General features: G+C 39.4%; 2 protein-coding genes and 1 non-coding gene across 3 annotated transcripts; 1 reads left to right on the top strand and 2 right to left on the bottom strand.

Moving 5' to 3' along the window:
* Positions 1–6,368: 6,368 nt before the first annotated feature.
* On the bottom strand, positions 6,369–7,621 carry LOC145046996 (secreted RxLR effector protein 161-like). The gene is made up of 3 exons (XM_078995250.1): positions 7,128–7,621; positions 6,461–6,542; positions 6,369–6,392 (listed from the first exon to the last, which is right to left on the bottom strand). The coding sequence occupies exons 1-3, from the start codon at positions 7,619–7,621 to the stop codon at positions 6,369–6,371; spliced, it is 600 nt and encodes a 199-aa protein (XP_078851376.1).
* A 13,783-nt stretch (positions 7,622–21,404) lies between these two features.
* On the bottom strand, positions 21,405–21,788 carry LOC145046995 (uncharacterized). The gene has a single exon (XM_078995248.1). It carries the CDS (start codon positions 21,786–21,788, stop codon positions 21,405–21,407), a length of 384 nt encoding a protein of 127 aa, XP_078851374.1.
* Positions 21,789–22,853: 1,065 nt separating this feature from the next.
* Positions 22,854–22,960, top strand: LOC144999240 (small nucleolar RNA R71). The gene has a single exon (XR_013660758.1). It is a non-coding gene; the product is annotated as a small nucleolar RNA R71 (small nucleolar RNA).
* The last annotated feature ends 4,986 nt before the right edge of the window (positions 22,961–27,946 follow it).

The following is a 27,946-nucleotide window of genomic DNA, read 5'->3' as shown; positions in this document are numbered from 1 at the left end:
ATCACGATTTTCTCTCTCCAGTGAACGGTATAAATAGGGGTGATCGTGTTCTTTGTCATTTACCACACACGTATCTTCTCTCTCTGAAAAAGTTTCCACTGTTCATCTTCTTCTTCGATTCAACAATGGCGACTTCTTCTTCTGCGCACGATCAAACTGCATCTTCATCTTTGCTTTCCGTCAAGCCTAATCAGAATATGATTATCGAGATGACTCCTTTTTTGTATGATGCGTACATGCACCATGTGGTGGAATGTCTGAAATATTCCCCATTGCTGTTGGCTCTCACGCAGGTGGAAGCGGTTCCGATGTCCTTGCTTTCTCAAGTTTATACATCTGCAAGTTATGATAAACACAAAGATCGTATCTACTTCACCATCCATGACAAGAAAACCTCCATCTCTAAAACCAATTTTTGTTCTCTTTTAGGGCTTGCTATCGATTCATTCGTCATCTCACCAGATTTTGTCTCGACTGCCCAGCTTTTCTCGATGATGTACCAGATGGGTTATACTGATGTACTTACGAAGATCACAAAGGTCAAGAAGTCCTGTCTCCCTTCGCAGTGGAATGGCTTGCTTACCCTGTTAATCAAGGGTTTAGCGGAACGCTGTGGTGGTTCTGATACCACGAGCAAAGGATTTCTCACCATTCTCTATGGTCTTTACAATGGCATCAACTTAGATTATGGCTCCATAATCTGGTCTCAAGTCGTTCAGAGTCTTAACACCACAACCCGGTATTCTGAGATCTCCTGCGGACGTTTCTGGACGCTCATCACGAAGAAAGCCATGGATTCTCTGGAAATCCCCGTGATGAAGGATGCTATTCTGGCTTCAATAGCTTCTTTCCATACTAAGAAGATTATTATCTCCGACCCGAGTAAGTTTCTACATTATGGATTAATTCCTGAATCCATGTACAGGTGTGTCACGCCTCATAGCAAGGTCATGGCCGATTACAGCACCAGAACTCCTTTGCCTCCAAGGGTTCTGACTGACGAACAGAAGGCTGCCTTGGAAGCCCTAGATCAACCCGCAAACCGTGGCAAGCGGGCTGGTAAAAAGGAAAAAGAAGAGAAGAAGGAAACAGAACCGAAAAAGGAGAGAAAGCTGAGATCCTCTAAGAGAAAACATGATGCAGAAGAACCCTCTCAATCCAAATCCAAGAATATTAAGAAGATGGCTAAACGGGCCAAAGGGTCCTCTTCTCCTGGATCTGCTCCAAATGAAACATTAGACGCAGAGGCTGCCGCTCCTCATGCTTCACCAAAAGAGCCAACTCCTGCTCAGTCTCCTCAAAAACCATCCTCTCGTACAGATACTAATATTCCCTCTCCACCAGTATCTCCCAAAGTCACAAAACTACCCACTCCTCCACCTTCTCCTAAAATTCCTACCCCACCCCCATCACGGAAACAGCAGGTTTCACTTTCTGTTCCTATCATCATCACTCCCACTACAACAGAACCAACCTCTTTACCCACCTCAACCATTCCTTCCTCTGTCACTATCCCTACATCTTTGATCCCCACTCCAATCATCACCGAATCCGTTACTACCACCTCTTCCCAACCACCAGTAACAGTCAATGTATCTTATACAGGGGCTACTACTGTGGTTGAAACACCTGTAATTCACATCCCACCATCACCTTCTCCATCCTCAACCTCTGGTGCTACTTTGGGTGGTGACGATGAAGAGTATGATTCTCTTTATTATAGCCCATACCGGATTCGCACTGATACTGATGCAGATACCCCCATTACCAGTCAGCAGCTTCAAGAAATTCATGAAAAACTCGATAGTTTGTTGGCTGATAATAAAGCCTATGGGGGTGTGGTGCTGAAAGCCTTTATCGAATCTGCAATCAAGACGTATACTGATGCTCTGGATCGCTCCACTGATGCTATTGACAAATCAGCCGCTTCATGCTCCAAAGCCACAAAGGAAGTCTCTGAGGTTGTACACACAACTCAGATTTTTCTCGATTCTCTCAAAGCACATGCTGATGCTAATGCGGCTAAGTATCAAACGTCTGTGGACTCCTTTTCGGCTACCCTTCAGGGTGAAACTTCCAAGTTCGAGGCTTTGTGTGCTGACTTCATAACTGAATCCACCTCTTTTCTTCAATCTTTGGATTCACGTTTTGCTTCTCTAGCAGCAGAGAGTACTTTAAAAGAGGATCTTGTCAAGCATCAGGCAACTATTGAACTTCAGAAGATACAACTGGCCCAGGCACAACAATAAATCTCTTTATTGAAAACTCAGCGGGCTGTTCTTCAAGGTTGTGTTCGTGATGTCAAGAACATGTTGACTAATGTCCTCGAAACTCATGATCCCTTTCTTACCCTTACCATCCGACAACATCTCCAGGCCAAACTCCTTCCTGCGATCACTATTCTGAGCGAGATGAAGGGTGTCTTAAAGAAGCTTGTTCTTCCGAGACAAGGGGTAGAGGAGAGTATAACAAAGACAGACCCGAAGGTTAATTTAGGTTCGGGTTCTGGAAAGCAATTACTTGTTGAGAGCGATTCAGACACCGATGAAACTATTGCTGAAGCTCTTCAACGAAAGAAAAGAGATAAAGAGCTGGATGAGACTCTGAAAATCGCTCGAGAGGCAGAGGCCAAAGAAAGAAGAATTAAGGAGGATGAGGATGCTTTAAGGGCTAAGAAGACTCTGTTCCCAGAATGGGACAGAGACACACTCATTAATCAAGAGATTGAGTTTCCCTCCATGTATTGGTTGGAACTGATTGCATCTTTTGAGTGTGAGAATACTAAAGACTCGCAGTTTGACATGCCGATCACACGAAAGGATTTTACATTTCATTGCTTCGATGTCACTGCTGATGTCCCTCATCCAAACTTAAAGGTTGACAAAGAATTGATAGATTTTTATTTGAAGTATGGTCAACCACAGTACTTGACATGGAGTGCACAGAAGATTGTAAAGGTCAAGGTACTGAAACCAACACAGGATGGGAAATTTGTGAACGTTAATTTCAAAGTCAATAGAGGAACGGCCAACACAGAACATTTTATTTCTCTGGCAGATCTTCCCAGTCTGAATCCTCATGATTGGATTATGCTATACAACATTCTTCTCTCAAATCAAAGGGAGTATGAACCGATTCTGAAACATCTCAAAAGAATGTTGGCTTCCTATATCCATGAACTTACCACTATGGATCAGGAAATAGCAAAGATAATGAACAAGAAACCGACCTTCAAGCCTACTTCCAAGACAGGAGATGTGCACAAAATGAAGTTAGGGCAAATTGACTCTTCAAATCTGACGGTCATGTTCACAAGGGGCGTTAAGCACAAGTTTCTGTTTGCTTTGGTAGACAAGTATCTGTTTTCAACAGATTGCCTGGAGCATATCATAAACATCATTCATCGATGCAAGCATAACTCTACAGCAGACATGAAGAATTTTACAGATATGCTTCGGTGGTATATCACTTTCAGGCATCACATTCTGGCCATTATACCGAGGATATTTGAAACGGTGAAGAAACCATCTACTGTTAAAAGGGAATGAAGCCTCTGTGCCAAAGACGCAAAGGGGGAGATTGTTGAAGATTAATGTGTTGCGTCTTGGGCCCTTTTGTTTTACAACCGGATTGGGCTTGTCAATCCATGTTTGTCTAGATTAGCCTCCTTTTTCTTAGATAAATTGTTAGGGTTTTAATATAAATATATGCATGCATGTATGCGTATGTAGAAGAGTTGTCGTCATTCTCATTGATTACTGTAAACCCTAAAATCCTCTACAGTTGATGTTCTTTATCGAGCTCTTCTGAGGATTGTTTATTAATCATTCGACACCTTTTGATCCATTTGCTTGTTCTTATTGTTTATCTGGTTATTTCTCTACCTGTTTCATAGATCTAATCGATCTTCAAGTTTATTTTTAAACTTATCAAGATCATCAGAAGGAGTAGGTTGATTTACCTCATTGATGTCACAGTCATCATATCCAAAGGTTGGTCTGGAGCTGACTTCAATGGTTGTTCCTTCTTCTCGTGATTCTAGAATTTTAGAGGTTGGAGTGGGCTTTGATGGACCTTCATCAGTACTCACAGCTTGAGCCTTGTGGATTGTGTCATCCATTTCGTCCATCCAGTCTTGAACTTTGCAAATCGGTGTTTGCATTGTTGATGGCGTTTGCCTAATACTTTGCCATGGAGAGAATTTCTTGCTGTTTCTGTTGAAGCTGTTTTGTTTGACGAGCCTTTCTTGCTTGAAATTCCCTACGGAAAGTGACATATTTCTTTGCTTCAGCTTCATTGGTTGCTTGATACGTACTCCATGAGTCGTTGACATCTATTCCGTTAATTCCTTCAAAACGCACCGAGGTGTCCCTCGGGTTCACGGATCCTTGCACATTTGTGCTCACCATGCCTAAACCTCCTGGAAAAGGTGTAAGAGAAGTGGTATTGGATGGTTGATTCGAATGGGAGTGAGCTCGGGGTGAGTCTCCACGATTAGCTGAAATAGACACACCTTCTGTATCTGAGTGGTATTGGATGGGGGATTCGAATGGGTCTGCGGCTACCCCAAGGACTACCTAGGCCTTTTGAGAGGCCGCGGTATGAGTTCGGTCATGCATATGGCCAGTGGTTTGGGTTTTCCTTTTCTTGAGTATGGCAATGGGAGCTTGATCATTATCAGAATCACTCAGGAGTTCCATAGAGGGAGATTGAGGTTGGTTGTGACCTGATTCGTCATCTGAATGAGCAATTTGTACTAGTTTCCTTTTCTTTGATGCTTCTGCTTTCTTGGGAGCAGGTTTCTTTTATGTGGGGGTGGTATGTTTCTTAGAGATGTTGCGAGGTCCCTTGTTGGCTTTAACCAATTGCTTAAGCCTTTTGGCTAACGACAAATGTGAGGTAGTAGTAGATGGAGTTGCGGTGTTTTTAGGTTGAGTAGGTTTGGTAGAAGTTACAATTTGTTGAGTGGGAAGAGGTGGTGTAGGAAGGTATGGGTCAATACCTTCCGTAGCCTCTATATGATTAGTGACGTCCGTAGTTTCAAGTCCGACCGTAGTCAAGATGTGGACAAGTAAACGTCGAATAGGGACAAAAAATGATTGATCTTTAGAAGGAGTGTACCTTTTGAGATCTTTGGTGACGAAGTAGTCAATATTATTACCCATGCTGAGTTTTGCATCCGCATGAAGATCTGAGATGCAGAGGGACCAGAACCTTGCAAAAGTGAGCTCAGTTGGATTTACCTTGGGAATTTCCTTAGGAATGTACTGCAAGAAATTATCCCATAAGGTCTGACCATAGTTGAAATCGTGGCCAGTGAAAATACTCCATACAAGCTCTATAAGCCTGAGACCCATATTATCAGTGCCTCCGGTCCTTCTAGACAGACTCTGGATTATGAAATGGCAAACAAATTGCCATACCGCAGGCAACTGATTTTTCTTGAACTCACTGATCCTTTTCAATTTTTTGGTATCCCATTTGATAGAGAGCAGAGAAGATGTTTGTGACACTTGGAGTGAAGAATTTTGTTGAAGGATGCATAAGTAGGTTGATGGCATTAAGAAATTTCTCCTTGGTCAAAATAACAAGAGAATCATTCACAAGATTCAGATGCACCTCTTTGAGATTGTTAAGAGGGTGATAGGCAGAGAAAGCGCATTTGTAAAGTGTCGACAGTGGAACAACATCAGTGAAGGTATTGAAAGGACCAAATAGAGGATGATTCTTCAAGAACTTGATCATTAGCTTGATTGGATCATTGTAGAAAGATTGCACATCAAAAACTGCCCTAAAATTACTTGAAGCAATCGATGGCATTGCGTTCCTTGAAGCGGAGTCTGAACCCGTCGGTTGAACAGAGGCAGATGCCTTGGATTGTTTCTTTGAGATGTTTGATTTCACCATTTTCAAAAAGTTTGAAGAACTTGCAGAAAACCATAGTGCAAGAAGATGAAGAAGAAGAAAATCATCTTGGAGGGTTCAGAAAGCGTAAAGCTTTCTTGGGAGGAAAAGAAAGATTTTATAGTGGCGGGTTCGAAATTTTATTGGGTTTACCCTAATTAAGGAATATGGGTAAAAAACGTTTGGTTTTTATTTTGATTAAATAAATCAAACCTAGCCACTCATGTTTTAACAAAAGTTTTTTTTGTCATTAAGAAAAACAGAGCATTAAATGATGTGTCAGACCTTGTTGCCCCACGTATGAAGAACATGTGGTGAGGGGGTCGATATGTTGTATACTGTAGAAGTTGAAACAAATTAGACGTTTTGGGGGTAGGAGAAGGGATAGTTTAAGAAAAGGATTTCTTTTATGGAAAACTGTTCTTTTTGTCATCATACCCAAAATAGGTCTGATATAGGTTTATTTAAAAGAATGAAACAGTGATGTGCTGCAAAAAGAATGTTGAATTTTTTAGAATGTTTTTCTTATTTAATGAAGGATCATTAAATAGCATACCAGGTTCCAATTATTTAAAACAGGATTGAAAATGCAGTTAATGTCATTGCGGATGGAGTTTTCACTGCGTGTTGAGCATCCACTGCAGATTGTTTTTATTTTATTTTATTGTGGTAGATGAAAAGGACTGCAGTAGAGCAACTGAGGAGCACACTTGAACAAAGTCATAAATAACAAACATTAAGGACCTCGAGGATATATATATATATATATATATATATATATATATATATATATATATATATATATATATATATATATATATGGTTGCGGTACACTATCTGTATTGGAGTACATAAATATACTGTTGTACCCAAAATATCCAACAACTATGTATGATACTTATATCCATATAGGACTGCAAGCAGAGACCAAGAGACGTCTGTGGTACCTATCAATTCAAAAAAATTGTGGATCCATATTCATCATTCCTAACATTTGTAAGAAATTGTTGAATTTGGCAAAGTCAGGTGCTTTTGTGAATACATCAGCAATCTCTTCATTAGTGTTGACAAAAATTAGTTCAATGTTACCTTTCAAGATGTGATCTTTGATAAAGTGATATCGTAGCTCAATGTACTTTGTGTTCGAGTGATGAATAGGATTGTGAGAAATCGCTATGGCACTTTTTGAGTCACAATAAATTGGTATCCGCAACATTCTGTACCTGTAGTCCATGAGTTGCATTTTCATCCACAAGACTTGTGAACAACAGTTCGCTGCGGCCACATACTCAGCTTCTGCGGTAGATAGTGAGACATAACTTTGTTTCCTTGAAGACCAACTGATAAGTTCTCCACCCAGAAATTGACATCCACCGGAAGTACTTTTGTGATCCAAACGACATCCGGCATGATCCGCATCAGTAAATGCTTGTAGGCTGAAGTCATTCCCTGCGGGATACCAAAGACCAAGAGCTTTTCTCCCCTTCAAGTATCTTAGAATCTGCTTGGCTGTGGCCATGTTTGACACTTTTGGGTCAGCTTGATACCTTGCGCATATGCCTGTTGCAAAGACAATGTCTGGTCTACTTGCAGTGAGGTACATCAATGAACCAATTATCCCTCGATAAGTTTTGAGATCCACTGATTCTTCGGATGAATCAACAGAAATCTTGTGACTAAAGGCCATGGGGACCTTAGCTGAGGAACAATTGTCCATTGAGTATTTCTGCAGCAGTTCAGAGGTGTATTTCTCTTGATGGATGAATATCCCTTGATGGACCTGTTTGATTTGAAGTCCTAGAAAGAAGTTAATCTCTCTATTCATGCTCATTTGAAATTTGTTGGTCATGAGCTTGGCAAAATCATCTACCACCCCCTGATCTATAGACCCGAAGATGATATCATACACATATATTTGTACAAGCATAAGGTGATTACCATTTGCTTTTCTAAACAGAGTGGGATCAATCACTCCTCTCTTATAGCCAGACGTGATAAGAAACTATGAGAGAGTCTCATACCACGCCCTTGGAGCTTGCTTTAGACTGTAAACTACTTTCTTGAGCTTGTAGCAATGATTTGGGGATTCAAGACATTCGAAGCCCGAAGGTTGCTGAAGATACACCTCCTCTTTCAACTCTCCATTAAGGAAAGCACTCTTGACATCCATCTGATGCACTTTTAAATTCTTGTGAGCTGCATATGCTAGAAAGATGCGTATAGCTTCCATTCTGGCTACCGGGGCATATGTTTCATCATAATCAACTCTTTCTAGTTGATTATAACCCTTGGCAACTAGCCTTTCCTTGTTTTTGACTACCACACCAGATTCATCCAGCTTGTTCTTCTACACCCATCTAGTACCAATAACGGTGTGACCTTGCAGTTTTGGAACGAGTTGCCACACACTATTTCGTTCAAATTCTACTAATTCTTCATGCATCGCAGTAATCCAGTCAAGCTCCATTAGAGCTTCTTTGATTGTTTGAGGGGCGATAGTGGACATAAATGCTGCGTAGTGACAGTGATCCGATAAATCTTGTGAAGATATGGTTTGAATGTCTGCTGATGGGTTCCAATGATTTACCCCGTGGGTGGTCCTTTGTCCATACATGAAGACGGGGTTGTAGATGATCAACAACTGCGGTAGAGGGAATGTCTTCAATGTCAGCAAATTCTGTGGTTGGAGACGGCAGTTCCCCCTGGACGTGAGAACATCCTGCGGAGTCATCTTGGATTGTTAGAGTGAAATTAGCATTTTATTGAGCAATTGGGAGAGGTTCCTTTGGACTGAGGATGGGAGCTCTTCTAGAACCTGAGAAGGTTCCCCTAGATTGATGGAAAAGTGAAAACTCTTGGGTCTGATCTGGTGTCAATAGTCTCTATGTTTTCATCATCCGAGTCTGATGAAACGTTTGATGGTTGCGATCCTTTGCAGAGAGACGAAGCTTCTTTTACTAGTACTGGAATCTCGATGGTTGTCGTATGATCCGCAGTTGAGTTTTCCCCTTCAACCAGCGAGGTGGAAGTATTTAAAGACACATCATCGGATAGCTTAGGACCAGATACTTCAACATGTTGCATTTGGGCTTCTTGAGAAGCAAGAACTTCGGATAGCTTAGCAGTCTCTAATGGATCAAAGAGATCATCATATTTAACTTCAACTATGTTTAAAGGACCTGAAGAGTCAGGAAGATCACATTCCAGGATTGCTTTGGTTTCGGTGGAGGGAGCGGTGTTGCAGACATAGGAATCACCGAACCTTACGTCAAAGCTCTCGACTATTAGTCTCGTATGTCGTATGAGAACACGATATGCTACCTTGTTGGTTGAGTAGCCAAGGAAGATGCCTTCATCGGATTTAGGTGCAAAATTGTTGAGATGATCTTGATTGTTGATCACAAAACATATGCACCCAAATATATGGAAAAATCGGATATTAGGCTTTCTGTTGTTGAGATCCTCATGTGGAGTTTTGCCGAGACATTTACACACTATTCTGCAGTTCTGTACAAAGCATGCAGTGGCCACCATTTCGGCCCAGAAGTATAGAGGAAGATTAGCAAAGTTGAGCATTGATCTGGCTGCTTCCACCAGAGTTCTATTTATTCTCTCTACAACTCCATTATTCTGCAGGGTATAGGGAGCTGAGAAATTGTGAGTTATACCCTTGGACACCAAGAAACTATTCAGAAGATGATTGGTGAACTCAGTTCCATTGTCACTGCGGATATGACGCACTGGTAGTTTGATTTGAAGCTCGATCTCCTTGATGAAGTTAATGAACACCTGCGGTGTTTCTAACTTGAGTCGAAGAACGAAGACCCATGTGAAACATATGAAGTCGTCCACTATAACCGATATGTCTTTCTTATGGTGGAGACTGGCTATGGTAGATGGACCGCAAATATCAATATGGAGAAGTTCCAGTGGTTCTAAGATGGAGGAGTCGATCACCAAAGGATGACTTGCTTTGGACTGCTTGCCTCTCTCACAGGCTTGGCAGAGAGTGTCATTGTGAAACTTCATAATGGGGAGGCCACGGACAAGTTCCCCTGTGACCAGGTTGTTGATGTACCGGAAGTTAAGATGAGTAGGCTTGCAGTGCCAGAGCCAGCTTACTTCGGATACTGCTTTTGATACGAAGCATAGTTACGATTTGCCGATGATCAGAGAGACATCCAGGGGATACACAGTACCTTCGAATATGGATTTGATCAAGCAAGTGCTCCTATCGCTCGTCATTATGTAGTAGAAATGGTCATTAAATTCAACCCGATGGCCTGCCTTACATAGTTGGCCAACACTAATGAGATTGTGTTTTAGACCTTCCAAATAAGCGGCTTTTTGAATAGAAAAATTCCCAGTAGTAAGAACACCATAACCTCGGATAATCCCATTCACATTGTTGCTGTAACGACGTAAATTTCCATAGTACCTCAAACGTGATGTTCTGGACCTCAGATCTTCAGGAAGTTAACCCTCTTGCTTCCTCTTGGCTATAGCTTCCTTTCCCTTGCTAGACAACACCTCCAAGGTCGACAATGGCTCCTTCTCTCACTCCAAACACTCAAGTTCACTAGGGTTTCGCTCTGGGGGCTGGTGAGCACAAATGACGGCCATAAGGCCCTTTAAATAGGCCCCAAACCCGAGAAATTAGGGTTTCATTAAACAGCGTGGACTCGCCGAGTCCACCAATGCGACTCGTCGAGTCCGGTCATTAATCCGGGTGAGAAATCGCGTCTCTACTTGGCGAGTCTACGCACCAACTCGCCGAGTTCTTCCACAAAACTCAAAATAAAATGAATAAATATAATACCTGAAATTCCGGATGTTACAGTTGCCGAATGTGACGATACCCCGTTGTAAACTGTCCTAAAATCCTAAAGGTACTCCAACCTTCTAGTCATGTGCAAGGAGCATGCGCTGTCGATCAACCATTCTTCTTCTTGATCCTCCTTGCACAAAGGATGAGAATTAAAAAGTCAGTTTGAGCATCCAAGCGAGTTTGGAGCCCGGGGCAAAATAGGAATTTTTAATTGATGCATGATACGAGGTTGCTGGGATAGGTTTCAGGTCTACATTCAAACCTAGTCCTGGGTGTTTGGGATTTTTTGGAGTTTTGTAAGAGTGAGAAAAGTTACGAGTTTTTTTTTGAAAGGAATGAGATTTTGACACTGACATTGGCACACAAATTTTTTGTCATTTACCCTGACATTTTTTTTTGGTCAGTGGTCTCGGTGAGGGAGTATGCTTGTGTCCTGTCTGAGGATTGTGAGATTTGACAGTGGTGTTGGTGTGATTTGAAAAAGTGGTTTTAGCTGGTTTTGCAGGTGTAGGAGCATGTGAAGATCTTTTGTGAAGTGATTTCTTAAAACTTTGAGGTAACTTTAGGAGTGCTGAAGTTGGCAAAATTACCTTTCCATTTATGAACTTTTTGATGTGATTTTAAAAAAGTTGGAGTAGGTAAGATACCCTTCCATTTTGGATTATATGTGGAATAGATTTGAAAACCATTGCTACGAAAAGACTTTACTTTCTTTTGGGTTGTGTCAGATGAATGAGGAATGGATTTGGAAACTGTACTTTCCTTTTTCTTTGTTTTCTTAACTGCAGAATTTTTGGATAGATAATTTGAGAAAACAAAATTTTCAGGACTCTTAGACTTAAGAATTTTTTCAAATCTCTTTTGTTTTAAAAGATTTTCTCGCTTTTTACCACGAGATCAAATTTCTTCTTTTAAAGCCTTTTTCGCCTCGGTTTTAGGAGAACCGCAGACAGTGACATTTAATTGTGGTTTCCTTGAAACCTTTGGTAATTTTGTAAAGTGAGGACTTGATTCATCTGAACTGGAGAGTTCAAGATTCAAGGAACATTGACCAACTTCAAAATTTTCGATTGGCAATTCATGATGAATTGGTTGAATGCTCACAGTACTTTTGACTATGGTCTGTGGTGCGGAGTTTTGAACTACGGCAAAATATGTCTGAGTGGGTACATTTGCGGGACATTTGATGGAAGATAAATGGTTAGACTGCGTTTCATGACTGCAGTAAGGGACACTGCGGTCTGACAGTAGAGACGGGAAGTCCATTGATGTTTCGGAACCTTCCATAACAATTTCCTCATCAACTACGGATGATGTCTGAGAACCAGAATGAATTATGCTATTCATAGGGTAAGAAAGTTCAGGGAGAATTTCCTCGATAACACAATTGTTACTCAGATAATGAAATTTACCAAAGCGAGCTTTGATATCCTTAGGAAAGGTTTTGTCATTGGCCGGAAACAGAAATTTATGATCAGGAGGGACATAGGGACGGTCTGGAGTGAACCTAGGTGATGAGCCCATTGCGGTGGGATACCCATTGAACCAACCCCAATTGTAAGTATTGTCAATGTATCAATTATTAACAAGATTCTCGATGGATTCAAATCTATTTCTAATTGTGTTTCACTTAACATCCTAGCATCTTTCTCTAACATTAAGTCTTTTTCTAACATAGCCATTTTGAGTCTTTTGTTGTCCAAACGTCCTTTAACGTGAAACATCTCCTGGGACGCAATGCTCTTCTCATCTAACGCTTTATTGTAGTCTGTAGGGACGGTAGCACACGTGTCATTAAGAGTGTATATGAAGGGCTGACAATCATGCATGCTATAATTTAGAGTTTGAATCATAAGTTTTACCTGTTCGAAAATGCTGAGTGTTCCATATTTCGCCATGTAGCAATGATTCTTCTTCAGATTTGTGGAACTATCCTCATCAGCAGTTGCTATAATACAGATTTTGCCCTCCGAAAGAGTACAAGAGTCAGTGATTTGAATGGACTTCGGTACTTCTTTGTTTTGAGTATTTTGGGACTGCGGTGGAGGGTGAGGGTGAGGATTTTTAGTGAAACGAGAGTGATTGTTTTGGAAGTTGCGGTTTAAAGATAGTTTGTTGTATTGTTGGTTCTTTCGGAAGGAAGGAGGTGGTAATCTATTGAATTGTTGACTAACAAGAGCTATTGTATTCTGGAATTCTTCTTCATCATCATACTCTGAGTCTGCTTCATATAATTGTGGTGGAGAGTCATACGAATTGGTATATGATTGAGAATGAGGAGATTGTGCTACGAGAGCTAGTGGACCACCGAAGTCTGCACAGTCCTTAAGTACCGTAGACTCTTGGGCTTGCAGTTCTCCGTAGAGCTTATAGAGAGATAGAGAATGAATTTTCCTATCCCTTTGAACAATCATTTTAGCTGTCGTCCAGTGTCTTCCCAAATCGTTCAAGAACTGAAGGTTTGTTTCATGGTTGCTTCTTTTGGTGCCAGCATTGGATAGTTTAGTCACTATCAGATTAAACCTCTTGAATGAATCTTCTATGCTTTCTCACGCATGAGCTTTAAAGTTGTTAAACTCATTAAGTGCAGTAGTAAGCTTTTTATCTTGGTCTTGTTCAGTTCCTTCATGCAGGTTCTTGAGGACATCCCATATCTCTTTTGCTGATTTACAGTTTATGATGATATCAAAATTGTCAGGAGCAAATCCACACGAATCTCATAAAAAGCAATAGCATCACTCTCCATTTTGTCAATATCGTCTTTGGTTGGACAATTCAAGGCTGGTTGACCTCCTCCTAGCCTAGATGTGGCTCCATCGGCTTGTACTTTCTTCAACAGACCTCCATATGTCTCTTCCAAGTCTTCGTAAGTATCTCTCTATTCGCTGGGACCAGTGATGGTATTCATTTACCACAAGTATTGGTGATCTGTTCGAACCACCAACACTATTTGATACATTGAGAGATAATGTATGTGCCATATTTCCTAGTTTTGAAAAGTTTTTTTTTTTTTTTTTTTTTTTTTTTTTTTTTTTTTTTTTTTTTTTTTAAGAAATGAGCTTTAGTGGTATAGAAAACCTTTTGAAGACCAGAGTTTTGTTTCAAAGAGAAACCACTTTGGCTCTGATACCAATTGTTGAGAGAAAAACTTGAGACACACTTGAACAAACGTTAGAACAAGTATAGTTGCGGAATAGTTTATCTCAAGGGATCTAAAAAGCTCAACAATAACAGTAAGTTACAGTTAGATAATTAGTGACTTAGGTGCGGAAATGTAAAGGAAATATAAAAGACAGCAGGTATTGTATCAAGTATACACTTAAGTTGATTTTTAACAAGGAATGCATTCAAACCAAGTTAGTAAGTGAGATCATACTTAGTGAATAAGTCACTTGTGATCGAAACTACAAAAATTCAGCTCATGATTACGGTAAAAGAGAAGCTAAAAACAAATTTAGTTGATCTAGACATGATTCACTTCTAAGAATAAGTGGAGAATTTAACCTAATTCGCCTTGAGTCTTCTAAAGATCAAAGATTAGGGTTCTTTAGGTCTCCAAGGGTTTCCTCAGTCGCAAGTTATTCTCCAGAGAAGCCAAAAAACTCTTCAATTCAGAATTAGATCTTCTATTTATAATTATCTCAAAACATGGGCAACTCGGCGAGTAGGTATCCAACTCGCCGAGTTCCTTTGAGAAATACGTGTACGGCAAGGATTCTGGACATTACTTCGCGAACATTCATTGGAACTCGTCGCGTAGCTTCTGGTTTGTTCTTCTTTCTTCATTCTCCAACTTCTTATTGCTTTTCCTTTTTCCTTTTTGCTTCCAAGCATGTCTTCTGGACTGAAAATATAATTTAGACGTTATTAAGTACCTTTTGTCCATATTGTGCAAATAATTAGCTAATAATTGATAAAAATCTATACTAAACGCATGGCTAAATATGCACATATCAAAATACCCGACACTTGATTTTCGCTTGCCCCCAAGCAAAACCGAATTTTAGCATACTAGAATCACATAAGACAATTCCAATTGAACCCAACCATTATGCTAAGACCGCAACGCATGCATTTGTGTCTAAATTTTCCAAAAGACCCCCCAATACTCTAAATACTCACAATCCTCATAAACATTCGCCCACTTATTCCGAACCATGCTCATTTTATGCATCCCTCCGAATTCATCCGCAGAAAACTTCCTAACCTCAAGGTATTTTTGGTTGAGAAACCCAAGCATACATAATCTAGAAAATTACAATTTATGATACCACTATAGAGCTCTTTGGAATTCTTCACTTCTTTGACAATTTGATCTTTGATTTTTGGGTATCTTCAATTTTTAAATTTCTTCTGAATTTTTTATCTTTGATCTTCATACTTTGACTTTGATGCTCCAAAAATTCTTCAAACTTTTTCTTGTAATTCACTCTTTTTTTTACATGTACCTCACTTTTTTATCACTCAAAAACCTACATGCTCAAGCAGGGACACTCAACTTCAACCTTTATTAGTTAAAAATAAAATTTTCTGGATACATTTCTGGTACACGATGCTAAACATATTGCATCCTTCAAACTAAGCAAGGTCGTGTTTTTGTCCCATGATTTCACTAGAATAAGGAGGCCACAAATGCACTAGAATGTATATAGGTTCAACTAAACATTTGGGTCTTCATGCAATCATCAACATAATTCTAACATGGAATCCTAAATACTTTTACCATAATTTTCTAAGTTAAATCCTAAGCAATTTTTTTATGCAACATTTTTGAAAAAAATTAAGCCTAAATTAGGATTCTAAGTTGACTAAAAGGTAACCAACCCCCTACCCCACTCTTAATTTATGCAATGTCCCCATTGCATGTTATGCATGAAAAGGAAAAAATATAAAATATAGAGGGAATTGGAAAAAACTCTCCTGGGATAGTAGTCGCGAGGTTGATACTCTTCATGTAAAGCTCCAACTTCAAATGTCTTTAGACATGGAAACAACTCATCCATGCCTTGGGTATCATGTCGCATGTGGTAAACATCTAAATAGCTCCAATTGTTTAGGACAAAGCTCTCAGAAATCTTCCAGGAATGAATCTTTACGAAGATATGGACAAAAGCTGCAGTGAATGTGCCCAAAACAGATCTTGAGAGTGAAACATTAAGGGAGTCGGCGAGTCAAACGTGAACTCGGCGAGTAGACCGGCCCCCAGTAGAAAGTCGTGGAATTGCACATAAACTCGGCGAATACCGTAGGTGCACTCGGCGAGTAGGGCGCTGAGTTGAAAATAATTTTTTCTGCTGTTTATCCTTGGCTGGGGTGCTGAAACAGGACACTTCAGTGACTCTCCTTTTATTTTCTTCAGTAATAACGTATTTTGTCACTCTTATTCCTAACAGACTCAACCTTAAATTTAACATTTCACATTCTCATCTAAACCAACCCTCACTTTAGCCTTGACCAATGAGACTCCTAAATGCATCCTGATCTTCAAACCAGAAAAACAAACAACCACAAGTGAAAGAAAACAAACAAAGTCCTAACTAATATTTGGGTACATCAAAGTTCAAACATCAAACAAAAAAAAAAAAAACATCCAAATATAAATAAATTTCAAGCTTCTTCTTCCATGTCCTATCCTCCTGCTCCACTTCCACTTGCTTGGTTGTTCCTCCTTTGCATACGCTCCTCCCAACTCATTATGTATGGATATCTGGGCCCGGGCCTTGGAGCAATGTTCATTTGTTGAAAGAGATAGTTGAATGACTCATCATTATAGTTAACACCTTGTCCAATATCATCCATATACCTCCTATATTCCACATTATCCCAGCCCTCATTCTCGTCTTCCACCAGGATAACCGGTGGGTCTTCTCGGGCCCATTCCCTCCTATGCCTAACTCTTCATCCCGGCTCCTCGGGAACAATCACCTCGTCTTCGGTTGGGATTGCAAATGAATCCCCAAATGTTTCCACAATCCTCGCCCTCCGGAATAATGTAATGCTAGATGGAGGAGGAGAAATCACGGTTAAAGCTCTTGCCTCTTGCATATCGAAAATCCCATACGATCTTGCTAGTCTTGTAACAAACATACCCCAATTAATTTTGGAGGTAATCTTCTCCTTCACCGCTCCATCCGCAAGATATTTTGCCAAACAATAAGGCAAGTTGCAAAAAACTTCCGGGGTGATTATGCTCCACAAGTAGAAAATGTCGAGAGTAGGAACTTTGTCATCATCCTTCCTCATGTTGATGGTGCTAGTAATGAGGCGGTGGATGAGATGATGGATCGGAGAACGGATATGGCCTTCCTGAGCAGAAGATGGAATATAAACCCGATTTGCAATATTATTCCACCAAGTGGAGGCAATGACTTCCTCGGAAAGATCTTTATGACATTGCTCCAAAAATGTTTCAAAGTCCTCCGATATAATGATGTTTTGATCATAAAGACCTACCCTCCAAGCAAGTTCTGCTATGCTGCATTGGCACAGCTCCCTTCCAAGGCAAAAAGTGATAACATTTGGGTTATAGTATTCACTACCAACCCGTAATGAGATAGTAGCAAAGAATTCCAAACACGGTTATGTAAATACGGGTTCTTGTATTTTGAAAAGCTACAATCGCCCATCACAAATTATTGTTGTTCCCCTCACTTCAAAAGATTTCACCAAATAGGGTGTTAACTCCTCTTCCAACCTGGTTCGACTAAACCAATCCCAATTAATTGCATTGGGGAGGTAAATCTCTTTCTGTTTCAGCGTCTCCAATTTGTTTTTCGCCCGAGCTTGCGAAGACCTTGAAGTGATTTGTGGGAAAGCAAGCCATGGAATCTCTCCATAACCTCCTCCTCTAGAGCTCCGACCTCTTCAGGACATGATTTCTTTGGCTTTGTAGATGAAGATTCAGCAAGAAATCAAAGAAGTTGCTTGAGAGAAAACATAGTGCTCGGCAAGTATGCTTGGGAGGCTACTGATGAAAATGATTAGGGTAAAAGAAACCCTTATTTACAGATTGTAAAAAAAATCAATTAAAAACGTGGACTCGTCGAGTAGTAACACCTACTCGCTGAGTAGATATGCGATTCTGCGTTTTTTCGTGGATTTTAGAAAATACACATCGAGTAGTTCGTGAACTCAACGATTTGATCATTTAGTTTGAAAAAAACTCCATTTTTAAGCCACCACCCCGAACTTTGAGCATTGCTTACCCTAAAGCAATCAATTTAAGCATAATTTCAGAAGAAGATTGAAAAAAAACAGGTCCTAAATCTGAAAAAGAAAAAGAAAAATAAAGGGAAAAGAAATGAAAACTCTAAACTCGGATTGCCTCCCGGAAGTGCTTCTTTTTAAGGAGTCGTTAGCTGGACTCCTTCCTGCTCTACGTTTCTACCATGCCCTTCTTCAAGTTCTTCATTCCTCGGGATTCCTTTTTCATATTTTTTCACCCTATGTTCATTAACTTTGAAAGGAGTGCCATCTCTTGATAATAACTCAATAGCTCCATGTAGAGAAACTTTCTTCACTACAAATGGACCATCCCATCATGACTTTAGCTTGTCCGGAAAGAGTTTGAGCCTTGAATTAAAAAGTAACACTTTTTTCCCTTCGTGAAAGTCTTTATTACCCTTGATTCTTTTGTCATGCCAATTCTTGGTTTTTTCTTTGTAAATCAAGGAGCTAGTGTAAGCCTCATTCCTAAGTTCTTCAAGAGAATTCATTTGCATTAACCAGTTGGTTCTAAGTTTTGCTACATCAAAGTTGCACATTTTTAAAGCCCAAAAACCTTTATGCTCTATTTCTACCGGTAAATGAGATTGCTTCCCATAAACTAGCCTATATGGTGTAGTACCAATAGGTGTTTTGAAAGCTGTTTGGAAGGCCCAAAGTGCATCATCTAACCTATCCGACCATTCCTTTCGATTGCTACCCATCGATCTCTCCAAAATTCTTTTTAATGCTCTATTCGTCACTTCAGTTTGCCCACTAGTTTGTGGATGGTAAGATGTAGAGAATTTATGGGTTACCCCATATTTCTTACCACTTTTTCTAATTGATCATTGTGAAAGTGAGTGCGCCGGTCACTAATAAGAGCTTTAGGAACTCCAAATCTTGAGAATAACTTTTTTTAGAAAGCGCACCACCACTCGAGCATCATTAGTTGGTAAAGCTTGTGCCTCCGCCCATTTGGATGCATAATCAACCGCCACCAAAATATATTTGTTCCCTTTTGACATTGGAAATGGTCCCATGAAATCAATCCCCACACATCAAACACTTCACACACTTGAATACTATGTTGGGGCATCTCGTTTCGGGATGATATGTTTCCTACTCTTTGGCATGCATCACACTCTTTGACATATTGGGTAGCATCTTTAAAAATTGTGGGCCAATAAAACCCAATATCAAATATCTTCTTAGCCGTGTAATGTGCTCCATGATGTCCACCGGTGGGCACACTATGGCAATGCTCCAAAATTTTTCGGCTTTCCTTCCCAAATACACATCCGTGCAGCTTCGGAAAAGATATGGCTCGTCCCAAAAGTAGTATTTTATTTCTGAAAAGAATTTCTTCTTTTGTTGGCGGGTAAAATCTTTTGGGATATACTTGGTAGCTAAGTAATTAGCTATATCTGCAAACCATGGCTCCTCCCATGTGGTCACTAGAATGTACTCGTCCGGAAAGTCATCTCTAATTTTATCTTCTTCCAGTGCTTCCAAATGTGGGTTTTCTAGTCTTGATAAGTGGTCGGCAGCTACATTCTCCATTCCCTTTTTATCGTGTATTTCAATATCAAATTTTTGTAAATGTAGGACCCATCGTATCAATCGGGGCTTTGCATCTTGTTTAGTAAAGAGATACTTAAGGGCAGAATGATCGGTAAAAACTATGGTTTTTAGCAAAACCAAATATGAGCGAAATTTATCAAAGGCAAAGACCACTGCTAGTAGATCCTTTTCTATAGTAGTGTAGTTATCTTGTGTTGGGTTCAAGGCCTTACTTTCATAGTAGATAGGCTAAAAATGCTTGTCAATTCTTTGCCCCAAACTGCTCCAACAACAAAGTCACTAGCATCGCACATGAGTTCGAAAGGAAGATTCCAATTTGGTGCTATCATAATAGGAGTAGTAGTTAATCTTTCCTCTAGTAGATAAAATGCTTGATGACATTCTTTAGAAAAGTTGAATGGTGCATCTTTCAAAAGTAGTTGAGTAAAGGGCCTTGTAATCTTTGAAAAATCTTTAATAAAGAGCCTATAAAACCCCGCATGGCCTAGAAAACTTCTTACCCCCTTGACATTTATTGGAGGTGGTAGTTTGGCTATAGTGTCCACCTTTGCTCTATCCACCTCTATCCCCATTCTTGATACCTTGTGTCCCAGCACAATCCCTTCTTTTACCATAAAATGACACTTCTCCCAATTAATGACAAGGTTAGTCTTCTCACATCTTGCTAGCATTAAATCCAAATTGGATAAACAATATTCAAAGGAGGACCCGAAAACTGAGAAGTTATCCATGAAAACCTCCATAAATTTCTCTATCATGTCATGGAAGATGGACATCATGCACCTTTGGAAAGTAGCTGGTGCATTGCATAATCCAAAGGGTATACGTCTATATGCGAATGTTCCACTTGGGCATGTAAAAGTGTTCTTCTCTTGATCTTGTGGGTCGATTGGGATTTGAAAATAGCCTAAAAAACCATCAAGAAAACAGTAATAAAGATGCCCAGATAGCCTCTCGAGCATCTGTTCAATAAATGGTAACGGAAAATGGTCCTTGCATGTGGCATCATTTAGTTTTCGATAGTTGATGCAAACACGCCACCCGATAACCGTTCTTGTTGGAATTAATTCATTATTTTCATTTGCCACTACCGTCATTCCTCCTTTCTTTGGAAAAACTTGCACCGGGATCACCCATGGGACATCTGAAATCGAATAAATAATCCTGGCATCTAGTAATTTTACCACCTCCTTACCGGTTTATCCCCCTCCTCTAAGTTAATTTTATGTGAACAATAGGCTGGACTAATTCCTTTGATGTCGGTAATCTTCCATGCTATATCACCTTGCCTCTTCTTTAGTACATCAACAAGACTTTCTTTTTCATGTTTAGCCAAATCAGTAGCTATAATTATAGGTTTTTGTTGATCTTCTTCAAGAAACGCGTACTCCAAGTGATCTAGTAATGATTTCAGCTCAATTTTCGTGTTCTTCATGGTGAACACGTCGAGTCCAGTGGAGGAACTCGTCAAGTCCTGGGCAGAATTTGTGATAACTCTGGGTTCTTCATATGGACTCGGTAAGTAGATCGGGGCTACTTGGCGAGTAGGCTGCTCAGTGGTCTTTATTAATTCATTATAATCAGCTTCTTCCAGAAATCTCTCTATTTCCAGTAGGTCTCTTTCAACATCAAGTTCTTCAGCAAAGGTGATGGTGGACTTTTTTGGTTCTTCACTATTCCATTCCTCCATTAATTCATCTAACATATCAATCAAAAATGCCATGTCATCACTATTCCTTGCATGCTTCACGGCTTGATCAACCCCGAAAGTGACTGATTCATCTCCTACCCATATAGTATGTTTTGAATCTCGCATGTCAACTATAGCGCTTGCGGTGTTAAGGAAAGGTCTTCCAAGGATGATCGGGACTTAAGGATCCACTTCCTAGTCCAAAATTATAAAATCCACAGGGAACACGAACTTATCAACCTTCACCAATAAATCTTCGCATATTACTCTTGGGAATGTAACCGTTTTATTTTCTAAGTGGATTGCCATTCGAATTGGCCTCGGCTCCCAGTGATCTAATTTCTTGAAAAATGAATATGGCATGAGATTTACACTTGCTCCCGAATCAGCCAAAGCATGAATGGTGGCCAAATTCCAAAATTGGCAAGGCAATGTTAAGCTTCCCAGGTCACCCTTCTTCTTCGGTAATTTGTTCAACGTGGCAGCTGAGTAATTCTCATTAAGAACCACTTCCTTCACTTCTTCCATCTTCCTTATATTGGTTAGAAGCCCCTTGAGGAATTTGGTGTATTTCGGCATTTGTGCAACTACTTCGATGAATGGTATATTAACTTAAAGAGCCTTTATGTGGTCTAGAAACTTCTGGTAGTCTTCTTTATTCTTTTCTTGCTTAGCTCGGGCTGGATATGGAAATGGAGGCTAATATGGCTTCGTAGGAGGCTGGCTTTTCTGATCGGGCATCGGACTTGTCGAGTCCATATTCTGGACTCGGTGAGTAGGGTCTGGGTTTAAATGGTTTTGATTTTGGCTCTGTTTTTCTGCATCTTCCTTTTGTACCTTCTTGGGATCTTCGTTCTAAATAGGAGCCAGAGGAGTAACTATCTTCCCACTTCTAGTTGTCACAATATTTATATGCGCGCTTCGTGGGTTGTTTTCGGTTTTACTAGGAAGTTCTCCCGGTGATCTTTGATTAATTTGTTGGGCAAGTTGCCCCAGCTGCGTCTCAATGTTGTGGATAGATACTTGTTGATTTCTAAGTATTGTTCTAGTCTCTTGTATTGCAGCATCATAGTTATTGTGTCTCTTTTCTAAGGCAGCTACAAATTTAGTAAGCATGTCCTCCAAACTTGGTTTTCTTTCTTGCGCCGGCTCCTCCATTTGGTAAAAACCTCTTCCTTTTTGTTTATACTTCTCCCCCTTAGCCTTCTTATACTCATCATAAGGAAGCCATTCTTTCTTGGGTTTTCGCCAATCATCATCATATTTGTCACCACTTGAGTAGCACACTTGCACTTCTTATTTCCATTCTCATCCAAGTCACAATCTCTAATAAGATGAGGTCCATTGCAATTCTCACAACCCACCCGAATAGCATGTATTGTTTGATCCATTTTATTCATCCTCCTATCCATGGTTTTCAACATAGCCATAACTGCTGACAAATCTTCTGAAGATGCATAAGCTGCTCCCCTCGTCACATCATTCCCTGGATTGTGGTATTCTCTAGAATGCTTAGAGAATTCTTCAATTAGTTGCTTTATCACCGGGGGTGCTTTATTTGTGAGTGGACCTTGCGAATCAAGTAATTGCCTTGTTGTAACATTCACTCCATCATAGAAAATGGAGACTTCTTGTTGACTATTAAGATCATGATGTGGGCAATTCCTTAGTAAACTTTTGTACCTCTCCCAAGCCTTATAAAGTGATTCTCCAGCTTGTTGTCCAAAGTTGGCTATGGCTTTCTTTAACTTAGATATCTTGGAGGGTGGGCAAAATTAATTAATAAACTCTTCTTTCATCTTGGCCCATGTAGTGATGGATCCGGGGGGGAAGTGACTTAAGCCAATCCTTTGCAGTACCCTTCAATGTAACCGGAAGCATGTGAAGCAGCTGAGTTTCGCGAGGTACGTTTGGAACATTAAAATAATCAGCTACATCATTGACTTCATCCAAGTGTTTCTAAGCATCTTCGTGGTCTTTTCCGTAGAAGGGGATCTCTTTGAGTTGAGTAAGTATGTGACCCTTAAGCTCAAAAGTGGCAGTTGCAGGAATTGCGGTTTGCACAACTCCCGGGCCGATATCATCTCGTATCCTCTTGTTCCATTCGCCCATGGGGACTTCATCAATGTTTTCCATGGTGTTATCCAAGTCTCCTTCTTGATCGCTTTCCTCTTTGTATTCAGTTTCGTAGTCGTATTCAAATTCGACTTCTTTTGGATTATCTTCAATATCTTCTAGCTTACTTTCCTCGCTCTTTCTACTGCTGGTCACTCCTTCTTTCTTGTTCTTCTTCTTCCCAAAAACCGTCTTCAAGCTAGTCAAAGGTGACTTTTTAGGTGTATTGGAGCTTTCAACGTCCTTGCCTTTGTTTTTCCTCAACGCGGATTCTGGGTCTTCAAAAGGGGGGACCAGGGGAGTGTTGGATCCTCTGATCATGAAAATCCTACAACAAAAACAAGAAAAACGCGTAAAAAGAACAAAAAATGAAACATAACGAAAATAAAAACTAAACTACCAATCAGTAGTGGACTCGCCGATTAGGGTTGACTGCACTCGGCGAGTTCACTGTGTAATACTCTAAAATAGATAAAATTAAATAAAAACGATTGAAAACTAATAATTACTAAAACTTAACCTAATTACTAAATTACTAAAAAAAAATAACTTTGTGTAAGATAAACACACACAAAGGATCGATAAAGCTAGAAATTAGATTTAATTTTTCAACCGTTCTCCGACAACGACGCCAAAAACTTGATGTGTATAAAATGCACTGGTTTTATTCCAACTCTAAAAATATAGATTTAGCACACAAAGGCAGTGAACCTGTCTTTTTGTGGTATAGTTGAATAAGTAGGGTGTCGAACTCAGGGAATGGAAATTAAACTAATAACTAATTTTAACTAAACAAGTAATAAAAGTAAAGGGTTTTCTCTAGTTTTACAAGACTAGAAACTTAAACACACCACCTAACATGTAATTAACTAATCAACTAAGCAAGTAAAAATTCACCAAATTTAATAAAAGGGTTTTGTTTTAGGTCCAACCAATTCACTCCTATGGTTAATTTTATGATAAAGTAATAAATTAATTGTTATTGGTTACTAACTATATGATTAGATTCGCATTCACTATTACCAACCCTTAGAAAATTAATCAATTCAAGCAGTGATCAAGTGTTTAAACTAATTAATTCCCTTGTTCAATTATTTGGTTTAAATAAGACTTGTAATTGGTTAATAAAATTAGTAATTCAACTAACCTCTTGTTTATTGGTTTATAAAACAAGCTCACACATTAATTTACCCATTCTCTAACTAATCCTGGTTTCATATTCACTAATCCTAGGCATATAATAAAGTGGTCACATAAATCATATGAGGTTAACAGTTAAGAGATGTTCATGCAACCTAATTGTCTTCCAATTAACAGAAAATAGTCATGGTTAATGCATAAGGGTCTTTAACAAACTTAATTTAATAAAATCACCAATAATCAATCAATCAAAGTATAAATCAAAGCATAGGAGTAATTTGGTCTTTCCTAATCAGAAACTACGAAAATTCAACTCATGATTACAGTAAAAGAGAAGCTAAAAATGAATTTAGTTGATCTACACATGATTCACTTCTAAGAATAAGTGGAAAATTTAACCTAATTCGCCTTGAGTCTCCTAAAGATCAAAGGCTAGGGTTCTTCAGGTCTCCAAGTGTTTCCTCAGTCGCAAGTTATTCTCCAAAGAAGCAAAAAAACTCTTCAATTCAGAATTAGATCTTCTAGTTATAATTATCTCAAAACAGAGGCAACTCGGCGAGTAGGTATCCAACTCGCTGAGTTCCTTTGAGAAATACGTGTACGGCAAGGATTCTGGACATTACTTCGCGAACATTCATTGGAACTCACCGAGTAGCTTTTGGTTTGTTCTTCTTTCTTCATTCTCCAGCTTCTGATTTCTTCTCCTTCTTCCTTTTTGCTTCCAAGCATGTCTTCTCGACTGAAAATATAGTTTAGACATTATTAAGTACCTTTTGTCCATATTATGAAAATAATTAGCTAATAATTGATAAAATTCTATACTAATCACATGGCTAAATATGCACATATCACTTGCAGAAAAACTTTGAGTGTAAGAAGATGAAGAGGATGAAGATCGTCGTAGGGTTTAGAAAGCGTAAAGCTTTCTTGGGAGAGAAAAAGAGTTTATATAGTTTCGGATTTCAAACAATTATTGGATTTACCTTATCTGTAGTTGTTAATTGTAAAAACCCTTGTGTTTTAACCATTATCATCCACAAATAAAAATAAATCAAAAAGAAATATTTATTTGCTTTGTTTTCGAAAATGGGGCATTTAGAGAAATTTCAAGCCCATTATCACACGTTTGGAGTACGTGTGGCGAGGGGTGTTAATCTGTTGAATAAAATGTGAAGTTGAAATAGATTAGACATCTTTGGGCAAAGAGATTTGACAGTTTAAGGAAAAAGATTTCTTTTATGGGAAAAAGATTTATTTGTCATTTAACCTAAAGTAGGTCTGAGACAAAAAGTGATTTTGAAAAGAACTGAAATGTTTTATGCTACAAAATGAATCCTTGAATTGAATATTTAATGAAGAATTTTTATTTAATGAAGATCATTAAATAGCACAAAAAGTTCAGGGAATTTATGAAGTTATCATTTAATGCGACTGCGGGTAGATTCGCCATTGTGGATAGATTCTTCATTGCGGTGGAAGGCAGTGAAATGAGACTGCAGTTGTGACATGGATGACTGTGGTAGCTTGAACTGACAACACTTGATCAAAAGGTTTGAAATAAAATGAATTAGGGACCCGAAGAATATATGGATCATATATAATTGTCGTATACCAGATATACCATATGAACATATGATTGATATATTTTTCAGTAACCGCAGTGAAGAGAATGCTTCAAGAATTTTGTTTTGAAAAGAAAAGAAGCATATTCTTCATAGATACGATTGTGGTAGCTATCAATTCAAAAAGAGTTGTGGGTCTGGATTCATCATCCCTAACATTTCTAGAAAACTATTCAATTTTTTGCATCGAGTGCCTTTGTGAACACATCAACAATCTCTTCATGAGTTGGAACAAAGATTAGTTCAATGTTACCTTTGAGAATGTGGTCCTTGATGAAACGGTACCGAACTTCAATGTGATTTGTCTTCGAGTGGTGAATAGGATTGTGAGAAATCTCTATAGCATTCTCTGAGTCGCAATAAATAGGTATCCGCGGCATTTTGTATTTGTAGTTCATTAGTTGGGTTTTCATCCATAGGACTTGAGAACATCAACTAGTTGCGGCCACATACATGGCTTCTGCGGTAGACAAAGAGACACAATTTTGTTTCCTTCAAGACCAACTAACCATTCTTCCTCCAAGAAATTGACAGCCACCGGAAGTACTTTTTCTATCCAATCTGCATCCGGCATGATCCGTGTCTGTGAAGGTTTGAAGGCTAAAGTCCTTCCCTGCAGGATACCATAGGGTGAGAGCTTTTCTTCCTTTCAATTATTTGAAGATTTTCTTGACTGCGGTCAAGTGCGATACTTTAGGATTGGCTTGGTACCTGGCACATAAGCCTGTTGCGAAGACAATATCTGGTCTGCTTATGGTGAGGTACATCAAAGAACCAATCATTCCTCTATAAGTTTTGTGGTCCACTGATTCTCCAAAAGGATTAGCACAAATCTTATATCAGAAGGCCATAGGAACCTTGGCTGAGGAACAATTGTCCATTGCGTATTTTTCAGCAGTTCAGAGGTATACTTTTCCTAATGAATGAGTATCCCTTGAGTGAATTGTTTCATTTAGTGTCCTAGAAAGAAATTGATCTTTCTATTCATGCTCATTTGGAAATTGTTGGTCATGAGCTTTTCAAATTCATCCACCATACCCTGATCTGTTGACCCAAATATGATATCATCCGCATAGATTTGGATAAGCATAATGTGATTACCATTTGAATTTCTGAATAATGTGGGATCAACTACACTTCTTTTATATCCGTACATGACAAGGAACTCAGAGAGAGTCTCATACCATGCCCTCGGTGCTTGCTTAAGACCATAGACTGCTTTCTCAAGCTTGAAACAATAATCTAGGAAATATTGACTTTCGAAGCCTCGAGATTGTTGCAAGTAAACCTCTTCTTCCAGTTCACCATTCAGGATGGCAATTTTTACATCCATTTGATGTACTTTGATATTTTTGTATGATGTATACGCTAAGAAGATGCGTATTGCTTCCATCCTGGCTAAGGGGGCATAAGTTTCATCATAGTCAACACCTTCCAATCAACTATACCCATTAGCAACTAATCTTGCTTTGTTTCACACGACCATTCTGGATTCATCAAGTTTGTTTTTGTACACCCATCTTGTTCCAACAATAGTGTAACCTTCTGGCTTCGGAACGAGTTTCCACACTTTGTTTCTTTCAAACTCTACTAATTCTTCTTGCATGGAGGTGATCCAGTCAGGCTCCAGAAGAGCTTCCTTGATCGATTGGGGCTCGACTGTGGACATGAAGGCTACATAGTGGCAGTGGTCCGTTAGACCATGAGAAGATCGAGTCTGTATGCATGCGGATGGGTTTCCAATAACTTGACCTGATGGGTGATCTTTCATCTAAACATGTAGAGGAGGTAGTTAATGATCAGCAGTTGCGGTGGAAGGAATGTCAAAAACGTTAGAGGATTCTACGGTTGGAGAAGGCA

This window comes from Lactuca saligna, chromosome 5 (assembly GCF_052625555.1).
Source record: "Lactuca saligna cultivar CGN05327 chromosome 5, ASM5262555v1, whole genome shotgun sequence".
NCBI classification, from domain to species: domain Eukaryota; kingdom Viridiplantae; phylum Streptophyta; class Magnoliopsida; order Asterales; family Asteraceae; genus Lactuca; species Lactuca saligna.
This window is presented reverse-complemented; position numbering and strand designations above follow the sequence as displayed.

Excerpts from the sequence above, each read along its gene's own strand:
- LOC145046996 (XM_078995250.1), bottom strand. The coding sequence starts at position 7,621 with ATGGACAATTGTTCCTCAGCTAAGGTCCCCATGGCCTTTAGTCACAAG. Across the intron at positions 6,543-7,127 it reads ATGCAACTCATGGACTACAG|TGGATGCTCAACACGCAGTG; the intron begins GTACAGAATGTT and ends AACAATCTGCAG. Across the intron at positions 6,393-6,460 it reads TTTTAAATAATTGGAACCTG|CACATCACTGTTTCATTCTT; the intron begins GTATGCTATTTA and ends TTCTTTTTGCAG.
- LOC145046995 (XM_078995248.1), bottom strand. The coding sequence starts at position 21,788 with ATGCCGAAATACACCAAATTCCTCAAGGGGCTTCTAACCAATATAAGG.